Source organism: Dermacentor andersoni, chromosome 2, assembly GCF_023375885.2.
Source record: "Dermacentor andersoni chromosome 2, qqDerAnde1_hic_scaffold, whole genome shotgun sequence".
Classification (NCBI taxonomy): Eukaryota; Metazoa; Arthropoda; class Arachnida; order Ixodida; family Ixodidae; genus Dermacentor; species Dermacentor andersoni.
In genome coordinates this window covers 177711714-177727871 of record NC_092815.1, presented here as the reverse complement: position 1 = coordinate 177727871, position 16158 = coordinate 177711714, and the positions used below count along the sequence as shown (strand labels likewise).

Below are 16158 nucleotides of genomic sequence, written 5' to 3'. Positions count from 1 at the left end.
GACCTGCAGTCATGGCAAAACGTCCGAAAAATCAGACAGTGAAGGTCTTTTTGTGTTTTAAATTTCAGACGTTCTTATACATTGATTCCATGGGGTAGGTGGCGGTACCACAAAGATGCCCAAATTATCGGGCATGTCCGAAAAACCTGGTGACCCGAAAATCGGTCGTTGACTGTATTTATTTTCCGCAACTTTGAATACTTTGAATAGTAAAAGGCCAGTGCGAATCGAATCGATTAGCAAACGCTATTTGAAAAATATTTGAAAGGTCGAATATTCGCATACACCTAGCAATAACGTTGACTGACGCAAATCACGAGTGGGTGACGGCAGTTAGTCCCTGTGTGCGGCTGTGCAGGGCTTTTCTGCAGTGTGTAAGCAACATCTTTGCTAGAAATCAAAAGAGGAGGAAAAAATCTTGTTGCTTCTTATCCAATGCTGTCATAGCACCATCTCTCTGCACATCAAAGTTTCAAAAGAGCACAACTTCATGGAGACCGGTGAGTCATGACGGTGAGTCACAAGTCACCCATCAGTGAGTCATAAAACACCGGAATCAAAATTTCACAAAGCACTTCTGCAGTGAATGTGTTGATCTGGGCTCATTAGCAGTTGGCATTGTTTTTCCTGTCATTATCTTAGGTCTTCTGTTTGCACTATGCAGTACATATACAAAGTGCTTTGCCATCCCAGAGGTGGCAGAATTGTTTTCATGTATATTAAGGGGGGAAGTGAGGATCAGAGCTAACTCTTTTGTTCTTTGACCTAGAGCAACGAAATTTGGCAGCCACACTCAAAAGTGTCTGAAATAAAGAAATATGCAGTTTCATTACGATACCCTGACTAGTTTTCAAGTTACAAAATGTTACATGTGTTCCGCACGTGGAAAACCTGGCACTGTAACAAAACATGCCACGGAGCTGCCTGTAGTTTTTAATCTTTGCTCAAAAGAGCACTACAGGGTACAACAGTTCCAAAACTTTTTGAACCGCTTTATTTTTTTTTTTTACACAGAACATCATGTTCACCTTCACTAATTGTACCAGAACTTGTCATTCCCAAGTTAGCATGCAGAATAAAAACTAAGCATTGAGCAAGATATTGAAGACTGTCATACCCTCAAGCACAATTCAGGGAATACATAAAAACAAACAGGACCAAAATTGGTCCAGGCATTCTCATGCTACCCTTTCCACAGACAACGCAGAATGCCCAAAACACACTTTTGAGAAAACGTCTCTCCAAGTTTTTGGAGCAGTTCAGATCTCTCAAAATGCACCAGAATTATGCGCGGAGTACCTAGCCGCGCAGTCCGATGTGTTGATACACGAAATTCCTAGTCGTGGGCTTGAGGAGTCAACACTTGATGTGCTTAGTCGCACAGTCCGAGGTGCCGACGCACGAAATTAGTAGCCGTGGGCTCGAGGAGTCGACACTCGGATGTGCTTAGTCGCGCGCAGTCTGAGGTGCCGAAGCGCGAAGTACATAGCCGCGCAGTCCGAGGTGCCGATGCGCGAAATGCCTAGTCACGGGCGCGAGGAGTCGACATTTGATGTGCTTTGTCGCGCAGTTCGAGGTACTGATGCGCGAAATGCCTAGACACGGGCTCGAAGAGTCGATGCTCAATGTACATAGTCGCGGAGTCGAAGGCGCCGATGCATAAAATTCTTAGGCGAGGGTACGAGATGTCTGCGCGCGATGTGCTCGATCGCTGAGTTGGAGACTCCTATGCGTGAAATACTTAGCGGCGGGTCTGAGGATTGTGTGCGTGATGTGCTTGGTCACGAATTTCGAAACACCGAGTGCTGAAAAGATTAGCCGCGTGTCTGAATTCCGCGTGCAAATCTTGGTCGCGATGTCCGCGTCGCGGATGCTCTGTATGCTTAGCCACGGGTCTGAGGCGTCCACAAACGCAGGGATCAGCCACGCTACTGTGATGTCCACGTAGCACCCATTTTGACACGTCGAGATTATGGCCAGTGGAGACTTCCAGACTCGCGAGGTGCAAAGAGCCGAGCAGACGATGCAAGTGCCGGACCAATGGCGAACCACGCTGGAGTCACGTGGTGGGCACGGCCAATCGCAGATTCCGACACGGCCTTCAATCATTTGATTTTTGTGTGCTTGTTTCTGTATGGAGGAGGTAGCTGAAGTGGCAAATTTGAAGAGGGATAAATGCGCTTTCCGAGACCAAGATGGCGGCGCTCGGTTGCGCCGTTCCGAAGATATTGTGGCTTGAAAAATGCTGTTCTTTCTTGATTTCTGCGAAATTTTTCGTCACCTTGGCTGATAAAATAAATTTTTTAGAGCACTTCTACGTGGTTTGCAGTGATGATGTTTCGGAATCAGATAGAAAAAGAGTAACAGAAATTAAAAATGTGATTTTCAGAAATTCGATTTTTTGGCCATTTTTCGCGATGCCTATGGCCACATTGAGTCATAAGGCTGGACACTGTGACATGCGGAAATGCGGAAATAATTAAGAACACTGTTATCAGAGGTATGTGTGCAGACATGCTTTGGATGGTCGTGCAGTTTAAGTTTTTGAACAGCGAGCAGTCTGAATTGAGCAGTCTTGCTGAATAATGAAGCACTTGGCACCTGCTAGGTTGTCTTTCGTTTCTCGAAAGAGTATCCCCCACCTGCTCTTCTCTGCTCCCTTAAGCATATTTTCCTCCACAAGTCCCGGAGCACATAGCTTTTCCTACAAAAATTGCTGGAAGGAACTCTGATGCTAGTATCAATGCAAGCTGTAAGTATGGCAGTTGAGCCGGAATTGGAATGATGGGTCTCAGGAAATAGATTTTGCCTAAACCTTGTCATTGTGGCTTCAAACGGCTTTGTGACTTTGCAAACTGATCATGCTCAGTGAGCCACTGAGTTATAAATGCCACAATTCGCAATGAGTTTGCACTTAATGCCTTGGCATGTTTAACACAGTATGAATATTTGAATATTTAGAAAGATAAAGCACAGAAAATAATGCCACAAGAATGATAAAAACCACAAACCACAAATTTTTGTACGAACCTTCACACCATGGCACATCCACCACGGAAAGAACTTTAGTCTTATTAGACACAGAAAAGTAACTATGCTGCACTAGCCAAAAATTGTTTCTTTTTACTAAGTGGGCTGGGTGAATAAGGGCTAACAATGTGCACACCCTTACCAGCAGATTCCCTTGCAGCTGCCCTGCCACCACCGGCAGTAGGTACCAGGGCAGTGTTTGTGGCTGACTCTGCAGTACCAGTATCATTCGGTGCAGGCAGGGCTGGTGTGGAAGGGTGCGACGGACCAGCCAGAGGTTGGGCGTAATAGGACGGCGGCGGAGAACTGTAAAAGGCTGGCACCATGGTGCCAGCTTCAGGGTTTACCGGAACCAGCGCACCAGTTTCTGGAGTTGGTGAGGAAGGGGGAAGAGCCAGTGGCTGGCCAGACGAGGGTAGTTGGGGTGCAGTGGTGCTGCCTGCAAGTAGAGAGAGCACTGAGCCTTCTGCAGACACCCATTACGCTGCGCAACAAAGATGGCTACCCGTTCTGCCTAAATGAAAGCTGACAGCAGCCCCCCCAGACTGTGCAAAATGTGATGGCAACCGTTCGGTTTGCACGATGCACTGAGGGCCACATCTTGTATCAGCTCTTTCCCTACAGAATTAAAGTCACCTTTATTCGTACAATTTAATTTCTTACAATAGAGAAATACTTTGACCGATAATGAACAGGCTAGTGATCAATAAAAATTTCCAGGTGTCCTTAGCTACCGCCGAAGAGATGAGAAGGCAAAAGCCTGGTAAAGCCTACTGTAAATCAGCTTAATCTACCCTAATCCACCTTAATCCTCCTTCATCCACCCGTATCCACCCACCATAAACCTCCTTAATACACCTTAATGTTCTTTCATCCACCATAATCCACCTTAATTGATCTTAATCTGCCCTAATCCTCCTTAATCCACCTTAATCCAACCACTCGTTAATCATGATTTAACTTTGTTAATCATTAATCATCTCTTATACACGGCTGGGCACGCTTTGGTTCACTTCTGGCCTTCCTTGGGTCACGTCATATTTTCTGTATCTCACAATGCAGCCTTGAAACAGAGATTTAAGCCTTTGCCTTAAATTATAAATATTATTAGGGAGCGTTAAGTGTTGTGTACCCAGAATTGGGGGTTTGAAACTGCTGGAAGTACAAAATAATGCAGAAAGGTACACAAAAGAAGGCAAGAGTACAAAAGAACTCAAGCCGGACTTCTGGTATGGAAAGATGCTTGGGTGCCCCATTTCTAAAGCTCCCTAATTATTGTTTAAATGGACACTGAAGGCAAATATTAATCCAAGCCAAAGTGATAGATTAGTGCTTGAGAACATTATCGGGAACAGAGCCTTAATAATTGAGAAATTAAGGTGCATGCAGGACACGATTAGAGAATCCCCCGGAACATTCAGGTACTTGCCTGATGATGAAGGCACTCCTCATTTAAATTCAGTTACTAGTACTCGACGACTCATTATAAAAACATCACTATTTTTGCATTATAAGATGAAAGAAAATACTACTTGTCTAGTTCTATTTCAGCTTTAGAAAAAATGACTCACTGAGGTTACCCTTGACAACGCCGTGGGCAGTCGAAACGTTTCATTTTCGTTCAAATCCGCACTGCCTGCGCTTTGATGTTTCGGTAGTTTTGCTATCGCCTAGTGCTGCACTGGTTTTGCTGGCTCGTGAAACTCACACAAACTGCAAGTAGCAGAGAATTCAATTTCCATGTGACGTCTCGGGATGCGCGACAAGTACAACGATTCCGCCGCGACTCGTGGCTGCGGCGGAATGCTACGACTACGAAAGCCAAACCTGGGCCGTCCAGCAGGTCTCGGCGGCTCTTGAAAGACAAAGGCCAAGCGAAACCGACGGAACGTTGCCCCTCAGGGCGACCGACCGCGGGAGTAACACGCGCTGGAGTTGAGTAGAGACCACCCGCTGAGAAGACGTCAGGGCCCGCGTCACGGCGCCATTTAGTCGTGGTGTCGTTCTGCAGGCGACTACATGAAGTTGTTTCTCTCTCTCTCTCTCTCTCTCTCGGTATGCCCGAACAGTCCACGCCACTTGACCAAAAGCAGCTGCAGCGGCAAACCTACCGTTCTGCTCTGTCTTGGCTTGGTTTCTCCATGGCCGCGCAATTGCGTTTTGGACAAAAAACCATACCGCCATCTGTCGGGTGCATTTTACTCACCGACAGTGAAGGGCGGTGATAGCATATGCAACATCACCACTCCCCTGGTTGAGTGGAAGGAGATTTGAATTGCTTAAAAGGTATTCGGACCCTTCAGATGCAATTTTCTCGTAAACTTGGTATTTTATTGGCAGGAAACAAGCATTGCGACGTTTCTGGAATGGTATTTAAACAGTCCACATCCACCTAACTTGCCTTTAGGGCCCCTTTAATTCCACTGGAAAAGGTACTAAAAAATTTCTAAAGTACCATTTTAAGTTTTGTCATTACGAAGGGCATTAAAGGTGCACTAGTTCAAAATAATGAATGAGTAGAAAGCACACTTGAAATGGAAAGAACACTGCAACCACACTCTTTTGCTGTGAAAGCAATAATGATCTGAGAAGCAGGTTTTCTAGTGTACATAACACAGCCAGGCCAAGACATTACCTCCACAGTGTATTAAAGTGGCACTGACATTATATATTCGAGGATTCATTCTTTTTTTTTTTTTTTGCTATTTAAGACACTTTCCTGCCCATGGAAAAGCAGCAGTTCTTGGGTAGTCTAGTAAATACTTTTTTTCCTATCAAGAAGCATGCTTGATACTACATTGTATAGTATCAAATTAAAGAAGAAATTTCCTTGCCAATGGTACTATTCCCAAACAACATGTTTATTAAAAATAATTTGAAAAAGAAAGATCTAAACAAAAGTTTTGTAAAAGAAAAGTAAAAGTTATTAGAAACGTCACTGTTGCTTTGCACAGCAAAGCCTTTAAAAAATGTCAGACTATGCATTTTCAACATAAAATACAAGTGCAGTATTGCAGCAAATATCATCATTCTATGTAAAAAATTTCTTGAGATTATAAGAAAACATTAACACTAGCGACTAGCCCTAGCGCAATGCCAATGCTGGCTCCCGACCGTCTTTTCATGCAACACTTGACTCACTGCACAGCCGCCAGCAAATGATCCCAACAGCAGGTTTTTAACACCCAGCAGATAAGAACTGTGACCTTTAGAACATGCAGGATATCTTAAAATCGGTGCATGGCAGCTTTGAAGCAGTTCGGCGAGGAAATTGAAACTCTGTTGGCTTCAATTGCAAAAGTCATTGCAAAAAATCCGAAAAATCGAACGGCAGGTGTTATTGCACCCGTAATTTCAGACGTTCTTATACATTGATTCTGCGGGGTATCGTGGCGGTGCCGCGAAAGCATCTAAATTATCTGGCATGTTAGAAAAACCGGGCTTCCAGAAAATTGGTCATTGACTTTACTGTGTCATGACATCATGACACAGTACCTTCCAGAAACGAAACCGAAACTGACTGGTTTGCATCTACAAAATGGTGGTTTGCATCTACAAGAGACGCCAGTGAATGTCCACTTGGCTCACTGATAGGCGTTTTGAGAGACAGCATCTCGCACTTTGTTATTGACAGTGCTTCAAAATGCTGAAATATTAATAAATACGTTTTCTTTATATTTAGAGCAGTTAGATCACCGCAACAAAGTAAAGAAAACGCTCATTCTCGCATGACATAAATATGCCTCACTGAGTGTTGATTGTAACACGCCACAGCTCCGTAGCCAGAAGTGTAGAAATGCAAGGCAGCCAGAGCCCACTATCTGCCTGCAACAGATATCCGTGCACAAATATCTGTCCGGAACAGATATTTGTGCTCACGCCGCACTTGGGCGCGTGCTATCTGTCTCACGCCTCGCGCATGCATAGACACAGTGGCACCAGCTTGCACGTACCAGCAAGTGTACGTATAGCTTGGCCTTCATTGGCCCAACCTTCACACATGTGTTCGTGCTTTATGGAATATGCACTGCTTTTGTTGCCCTCCCCTCTGTCCACATCGCGTTATCATTTCAATCGGTCCTGTCAACCCGGATGAACCTCGTATCAATAGAGGCAGCCCTGGCCAACGAGGCGCCCTTCTGCAAAGTGTGGCAATTGCACGCTGTGTGTGTGCATCTATGAACCACCAACGTTGGGGAGCACTCACAGTGACAGACTCCACTACCGCACCAGCCGGGGTGGCCCGTCCACAGCACTCTTTTTGCACCGAAAACAAAGTGAAATGTTTGCTTGAGTGGCATCAAGCACAAGGGGCTCCGCGGCATGGCGATATGGGGCACTGTGTGGGTCTCTACACTGAATATATTGAATATTTGAAATATGAATAGAAGACAAACGATTTGTGAATCGAATTATAGCCAAGAACTTCGGCAACCGCGGAAACAAAACCGGCCGACAAAGAGAGCAAATGAGCTGCTCCACTCCTTACCTGTTTCGTGTGCCTCTGTGCCGGCTGTGAGCTCTGGAAAGCTGCCACTGGCCGATGGGAAAAGGAAGGCAAGGGCATCCTCGGCCTCCTCGAGGAATTCATCGGGATCCTGGTCGACCTCCATGTCATCGACGCCCGATGGAGCAAGAGCCAGGCCATCCGGCAGCATCACTGTCTTAATGGTGCGCAGCGCATTCTGCACTATGCATGTCTCCGGAAACCACTCCAACAGTGACAGGTCTGTCACCTCAGCCACCGATGTTAGATCGTCCTGCCGAAGATGGAGGGGACATGATTCATTTCATCAACCCATCATTAATGTGTGCGTAAAAGCACAGGCTGCCAAACATTCTTTCTTTGCCCTCATATGACTTAACCAGTCTTCAAAAAGTGGTCCTGGGTTGTCGTGTGTGAGATGTGCATCTAAGAATGAATGCAGACAAATGGTCCTTCAGTAGACATACATGCATACATAAAGTGGCCTCAAAGGTTTGTTACATGGAAACGAATACAAGGTAAATATGCCTCGTAATGAAGCTTCCATAGAAGCCCATAGATTAAAAACATGGCAGTCCATCAGTGGTTCACTGGGCATAGCGCCACCTGTGTGAAAAAGAAGTCCTTCTGATGGAACAAAGATTAAAAAGCAGGTGCAACAAAAGGTGTCAAAGGTGCAACATTTGATTTTGTGGCCTGCCATTAGAGCTGTTCATAAAAATTCCCCACCATTTGACTTGATGGGTGCTTCGAGCTTTAGTGTCAAAAGTGATGCAGCAAAACATCAGCCATACAGGTGTCGAAATCGCATCCATGCCCAGAACACTGTTTCTTGGCAGATCGAAGAAGCTCTACGTTCTAAGTACTGGTCGCATCATCAAATGAATCAGCGGTACGCTATGGTATTTTTTTCTTAATCTTTTTTAATTAGACCCTCTGGATAATTTACCGATTTCGTCAGTTCCGTCACGGTCGAATTAATGAAAGTCGACTGTACTAGAGCTGAGAAATTATCAGGTTTGGCACTAGAAATTCAAATCTAAATGGATTTTTTTTTTTTTTTTTTTTGAGGATTTGAAGAATACGTGGCAATGCATGCGGACTCTTGAAGTGTTGTGAACTCAATATAAAATAAATGTCAGCAGTACACAGTTTTATTTGAGGTTTACAGGAGATATTCTCTATGTTCTTGCCTGATTTTTATAAGTAGCAAATAAGATAGTGTTTGGATGGCCTTTACAGTAAGCAGACCAAAAACATTCCTTCAATAAGCAATCTACAGACAGTTTTGCTCAGGCTAGCTAGCGTTCATGAACAGAAGCAGTAAAAAAGAAAGCCTCTTCTCTTCATGGGCTGTATTTTAACATAATCCAATTCACTTTTCATTCTTTTCTCCTTTCTTTCTCATTGGCTTTGATGTGGCTGCCATTATTGGTGGGGTTCGCTACTAAGTGTAAAAATGAATTCTCTGGTTTTATGTGCCAAAACCACAACATGATAATGAAGCATACCGTAGTGGGGACTCCGAATTAATTTTGACCACCAGGGGTTTCTTAAGGGGGGAACAGGGATCATTAAGCATAAAAATTACCAAAAAGTTGAGCTTCTTAAAATTGCATTTTTTTTATTCTACATCTATTCTCTAAATTTGCCAAGTTTCCTATCTCATATGTCAACATTTCAACCATAATATACAAATTTTAGAACTATAGGGTGGGTGTTCGCTTGTTTTCTTCATTCTCTCAAGTACTAATTGTCCACAACCAGGAGCACCTACCACAGATAGAATATTATTTTTTTTTTAAGCATGGAGCTAGATGTTTGGAGCACACAACATAGGGAGCAGATTTTTAAGAAATTTGTTTCACAGTTTTTAATATTTTGCCTTTGTGTGACCACTGCATGGCCATATGCAAAGCACTGGAGTTAAGTCTGCTTTAAAGCAACAAATACTGACCCAATCATGAAAAGTACTTTCATCATTGTGTCTTATGCTTTCTAGTATTTATCCATATTTTTGTGCAGTGGACATTTGTCTATTGCTCAAACACAAAAGAAATTTTTTTTAATTATCTTACAAAACAATGAACCTACAGAAGAACAACAGCATTCTTAGAATCGGAAGAAGAAAATAAAAAAATCATGCCAACTATTATCAAATTTTTTTCAGAAATAGGGGAAGATTGCTTTAACACCCATGCCCCCCCTTAACATGCACCCAATGCACGGTACAAGGGTGTTTCTGCATTTTGCCCCCATCGAAATGTGGCCGCCAAGGCCAGGATTTGATCCCGCACCCCCGGGCATAGCGGTGCAATGTCATAGCCACTACACCATCATGGAGAATGGCACTAAGTCCAACACAATAAGCAAAGAACGATGGAATGTGAAACGGAACATATCAAAATAAGGGCAGTGTTCCGCCAACTCTATCGTGATAAGCATCCCAGAGAAAAACACTGAATCCTTAGTGCATCCAAATCATGTCCCAATGTCTGTGCCCCATTTCAATGACAAACAGGACAGCCGCTGAATGTTCCATTCTTGGTTATCCCACCACAGATGTCCCAAGGATACCGCATATTAACTTTTTTAAGATATTCCACCATAGGCGTCCCAAAGATAATACATATAAGGGCCTTTCTCTTTTCACATAAGAATATATTTTTCTTCAAAAGCTTTGTTTTTGGTTAATATGCAAGATAACTATGTTTTCATGTCAATTCAAATTACAGTTTGAAGCTATCATGTCTGTGGCTTGTGTGTACGTCGTACTTTGCAAATTTTCTGATGCAATTTACTTCAAAAACATCAGTAAGTTCAATAAGCCACTTGTACTTGGTGGAAGGACTAGAAGAATGACAATTATACTGCACTTCCATACATGTGCGTGCGTGCATAATGTGTGCACACAATGTACAGTACAATTTCAATCATACAATCTCTCAGGACAGCACAAAAATTTGTTTCAACTGAAGTTCACATCACCTAAAAACGTTGAAAAAGAAACCGGGAAATTAAGGGGGGACGTGGCAATGAAAATGGCTAATGTGCTCAGAATTCCCAATGTAATACAGTCTACACTCTTTACAACAGATCCGCATACAACAGACTTTCGGATATAACGGACCATATTTCAGCCTTAGTTTGTTCTACCTGCTTTATTATTGCAACGAAGTTCGCTTTTAACCCTTTGAGGGTCAATGACGTAAATATACGGCACTGCGAACAAGTCCGAAAATGGTCGATACCGTGTATTTACGGCACCGTCTGACGGTTAAAAAGCGCACCAATTTTCTAACTTTTTCTTTTCTGTCATGTGCTGCCACGATGTGGGAAATCAGGGAATTTTTGTTGTACGCCTTCCTCTCTCGGTTTTCGTTGCATGGTTTGTTTCAGCGCTAGTTCGCTCCCGCGCGTCTACATACTACCGCTCGCGCATTGGCGCACGCGCACGGGCGGATGGCGGTTTGGGCTTTGTTCCGCAGACGGTTTCGGCTTCTTGCACTTGCAAAACTGATGGCTATCTCGTTCCTAATCGCTCAAAGGGCGACTGCCTTTTTCTCTCTCGTTTGGTGCTCACAGGGGTGCGCATAGGAAGGATGCCGCCGTGCGTGCGTTTCTGGCGCTTTTGTTTTTTTTTTTTTTTTGTGACACTCGCGAAAACTAATTGCCTCTGGTTGGCGATAAGATGAAGATTGTTTGTCACACATTGTGTGACAAACAATCTTCAGTTTGTCACACGTTGTGCTTTCTTGATGGGCATACAACCACAAAGTTTTCTTGAGGGTGCGCACCTACGCAGTTCGATTATGCTGTGGATGTACATATTAGATATTAGTGTAAGAGCAGGAACAATTGAGCATTGCGAAATATTCTTGTGTGCGAATTTTCAAGGCCTTGAACTATGTGTATAAAAATGCATCATATTTTTAATTCTTATAAGTTTATTTCCTTTTTTATTGTTGTTATTCATGAACGAAGGGTGCATATATACCAGAGTAAAAGATTTTTTTCTCACTTTACGGTCACCCTAGAAAAAGTGCGCAAATTTTTTTTCGGAATAGGTCCCTAAGAAGAACTGAAATCTGCAATAAAAAAAATCGACCCCGGGCGGTCGCATATGGCGAAAAAAATCTACCCTCAAAGGGTTAACAGACCGTGCTACAACGGACTATCGGCTACAGCAGTCAAACTTAGAGGCAATATTTTTCAAAATGGGGCATATAAAGCATGCCATATTTACTCGAATCTAGGCTGGCCCCAGTTCTAAGCCGACCCCCTAATGTCCGAAGCCAGAAAAAATATAAAAACTTACCTCAAATGTAGTTCGAACAGAAAAGCGAGAAGAGTGTTCATAATGAGAACAGTGTTTATTTATATATTTATTTATATTATAGAACGCCATGTAATTAGAACCTCAATGTGCGATTTCAATATAACGAAATTTTGCTTCTGCAGCGAAGGAATGCCGAGACAACAAAACGGATCCAAATGGTCAAATGATTGAATTAGTACAAGCGGCTGCTTGCTGACACACCTCTCAAATCATGCACCGCAGGACAAGAGTGACCACCACAGGGAAGCCATATCATGTTCTGTATAAAGTCCAAAACTGCGATAAGATCCTATCAGGCACTGCGCACTTTGTGCTTCAGGTGCGAGTGAAAGTGTATGAGGGTGAGAAAGAAAGATGATAGCTTCACGAACGAGTGCCCCTCTCCATGTGAGCAAAGGGGATGAAGGGGAGGAGAGCGAGCTCGCGGTAACACGATCAAGCGCAGGCGAGAGGCAGGGCAGGCGGGGGGGGGCGGAGGAGGAGGGGGGTAAGTTCGTGCGCTTGGCTGTGTACGTGACTGAGCACATACATATGCAGCCGCGCACTCTGCTTTAGAGGTGATCTGCAGCATGTGAAAAAAGTGGACGTGCGTGCCGAGACGGCGTGGCATCATGTAACCTGCCTTTACGCACGCTTAGTATTGAAGGCTGCGTAATTTTGAGTTTCGGTGACCCGTCGGAGTGAGAGGTAGACGAAGCGTTTGCTCCCCACTGCCAGCACTTTTCATGATAGCGTTGTCCCAGTGTGGGCGACGCTATCAGCCACAGGGGTGGAGTGCACGCGAAAACGTGGCTGGCTTCGCTTAAATTGTACCGCCTATCTGAACATATTGTCGACGTGCCATGAAGCCATATCATCCGTCACCGACTCCCAAATTTATCATAATGAAGTGTTTTCTCATTCAAATTTTCTTTTTTCGATTGCCCGATAATTCAGAAAATTCTGCGGCCCCCTCCTGTGTAAGCAAAATCAATCGGTGATTGTATTTACTTGCATAAAAGGTCATATTTCAATACAACGAAATTTCGATATAACAAAGCAAATTGCTGATTTTACCTACTTATTTATATCGAGGTTTAACTGTATTAGGTTTTTGGAAGTGGAGATGGTATGGCATCCTAACAAGGCATGTTTTTTCAAGGGCAGCCTAATAAGTAAAGCGCCGAGCTTATGGAATGCAAGCTAGCTGCTTGCCATTTCACACAATACACGGCAGAAAGAAGCTTTGCGCTCACCTTCTGAGAGACGGAGTGAGGGTGAAACTGCAGGGCCATCTCCAGCAGGTAGACAGTGAGAGCCAGTATCTGCTCGGGAACCTCCGGGTCTTTCAGGGCCTGCAAGAGATGCAGAGTGCCAGCATTTGAAGGAAACTGAAAACAGATCAATTTTCTGTGGGCAAAGGAAACAAGCACAACAAAGCAAAAAAATCACACAGCCTAAGCAACTCCTAAGCCAATGACTTCACCAAGAAGCTCGACTGCCATGTACTTCTTCACATGACTTGTCGACTCACAAATTATAGGGACAGATTCGCAAGGGTTAACCTTGAATCTTGTTGGTATGGCATTGTAATAGAGTGCAGTCCACTTATAGCGATACCACATATAACGATATATCAGTTATAACAATAAGTTGACTTCAGAGTATCAACTTACGCACTAGGGCTATGAGAAAAAAGAAACGTATATAACACTATGTTATTCACTGAATATCTGATATAACAATCGAAATTCTGCCTTTTGGGCAGCATTTTCCATGCAGACTAATCATGAAATTTGCGTTGCTAAGTTGTTTTTAAGCGAGACGGGGCAAAAAGGTTGCCTACGCGAATTTGTATGTGCCGCCATTACCGCGCAGCGCGTCCCGCTAGTATGCCGATTGCGAAAGCCACGGAGAGCATCGTAAGTTGGCGCAGCGTCCCACAACATGGCGCCAGCTGCTTCGCGTCCGCGTCGTCGAGCGTCCCGAGAAAAGAAAGAAAAAGAACGCGAAGCAAACCGCACCTGCGCTCCCTTTCTACAATCTCCCTCAGTGAGCATGGAAATGTGCCGCGGAAGCAGCAGTCGGTGCACCGACAAAGCACAAAGCTGTGTCGCTTGGGGCGAAGCTGTAAATTTCGCAAGACTCGAAGTACGAGCTCGCACAGTCGACGATATCGACGATTCTAAAAACCACGAGCGCCGTCACGATCCTGAAGGCTAGAAGCAGTGATCATGTTGATCAACAGAAACGGCGAACTTTGTGCGCCAGGGCAAAACCCCCCATGTGTAAAAACAACAGGATAGCAGCCGCTGACATTAGCGAACTCTGGGAACACATCACTGCTGGCAATAAAACAGGCGGTGCTTCGATGGAGGAGTTTCTGAGTGCAGATAGTGCTGCCTCGTTCTGCGAATAATCTCCAACAGTGGGCTGTCGTGATCATTGTCGTGACACAGATGGCGGCATGGAGCGGTGGAGGCAACAACAGCAGCAGCAGTAACGACGAGATTGACAGTGGCCCGCCTTTGACACTGACCCCAACGTTAACGCAAAGTGCACTGTCGTCGATAGAGTCACTCACCAATTTCATGCAAACTAAATTATAGCCGCCAGTGTTTGCGCAGCCGCTGGATGTGATGCACACCGTGGTTGCAAACCTGAAATTTCCATGAGAGCAAGTGCAGATTTCTATTTCAGCGTGCCTACGCTTGACACGCTACTTAGAGGTATAAATTAATGTTTCATTTTTCGCAGCCTACTTTCTACAACGGCAATTTTTTATCGTAAGTGGCAAATTTGGTGTCGGAGCTATGAAGGTGTATTCTGCAGCTTTTTCTTTTTCTTTTTTTACGGCAGTCCAGATATAGTGACGATCGGTTATATCAATCGGATTTTTCGTTCTTCTTAATATTGTTATAAGTGGACTGCACTGTAGGCATAAAGTGCATGAAAAGATGGGGATGAAGAGGAAGGGCACATCACAAGCGCTATTCAGCAAGCTTAATAACCACAATGAGGCCCAAGAACCAAACAGCTGGAACACTAACAAGCCCACAGGCTACGAGAGCCAGTTCTGTCGGAGAAATCTGAGAATTTGGCTTCACGCACACAGAAAGCCCCATATTGAGACTGACCTTGAACAAGATGATGAACAGAGCAGCCTGCATAGTCTTGCACTGTAGCAGCTTGCGGGGGTCCACCAGCTCTGGGTGGACAGTGCGTGGCAGTCGGTACGGTGGCCAGGGTGTGGCACTTCCCTTGAGCCGACCAGACTGACGCATGCTGCAAGGACCAAGCCGTTTCACTTCGATCGCCTCAGTTACCTCACTCACTAGAGGTCACGATGCCCAGTGATGAGGCGACAGGCTAGAAGAACAGCACATAACTTCACAAAAGATCTTAAAGTAACTTTGCGATACCACCAGCAATTCAATCAGCGTTAAAGCAAACGCACAACTTCCAGAAGGAAATGCAAAAATTTTGAGGGTGCTTAAGCTTCGCCTTTAAGAGTGGAACATGATAGCATTCCAGGATCCCTGACTGCTTCTCATGCTTCCCAGCAACTGCAGTGCATGTAACCCTAATGTTTACCGAGAAACGCTCGCAGCGAACGTTATGCACAAAGGCGGGCTTTCTGATAGAAACGCGGCCTCTTGAGTGGGCCGCAATGCGGCGGAGGCGAGCACCATCAGTAAGTGTTTCAAGGAAACGGGCGCGGCACTCCATCGCCTCCGACATATTCACACGCTGGCACATGCAAATGGCAGATGCCGTGGCTGTTCTACAATTGGTAGAAACGCTACAGTTCTCACGTAACAGAATTATGTTTTCTCATATAGTCAAATTACAATCCAACACGATCACGTCTGTAGGTTGTGTGTAAGTCATACTTTTTGATTTTTCTATGTATTTTAGCTTGAGAAATTCCATTAATTCAGTAACTTTCTAGCGCCACATGAAGGGCCTGGGTATGGGTGGTTCGCAAATCCTTTTGCCGAAACAACGTCCGATGCCGACACCGGATTTTCTGCGACACGGGGAACTTAACGCTATCGTGTTAATCCAGTGAACTCTCGTTAACACAAACTCGGTTAAGCCAAATTCTCACATATAACAAACAACATGGGAACGTTTGTATGGTTTTCCATAGACTCAATGCAAAAAAAAAATCTACTTAAGCCTCAGATGTGCCCTTCCGCTCAGACGAACATTAGGAGTGACCGACACCACTACCAATCCTGCAGCCTAGGGTGCCTCGATGTGCCGTGCCTGGAGGTGTATGCACCGAGGCCCCCTACTGAAGTATGCAGTGCACACCGCT

At 44.6% G+C, this 16158-nt stretch overlaps 1 protein-coding gene across 3 annotated transcripts in view; it reads right to left on the bottom strand.

Annotated features, from left to right (window-relative positions):
• The window catches only part of Ubr3 (Ubr3 ubiquitin ligase), a 177469-nt gene that overhangs the window by 70278 nt on the left and 91033 nt on the right, over positions 1-16158 (bottom strand). For all 3 annotated transcript variants that reach the window (XM_055076000.2, XM_050187188.3, XM_055076002.2), the window contains exons 15-18: positions 14972-15119; positions 13091-13189; positions 7520-7790; positions 3173-3469 (exon numbers count right to left, since the gene is read on the bottom strand). In XM_055076000.2, coding sequence (XP_054931975.2) covers positions 3173-3469; positions 7520-7790; positions 13091-13189; positions 14972-15119 — 815 coding nt within the window. The remainder of the gene's footprint in view (positions 1-3172; positions 3470-7519; positions 7791-13090; positions 13190-14971; positions 15120-16158) is intronic.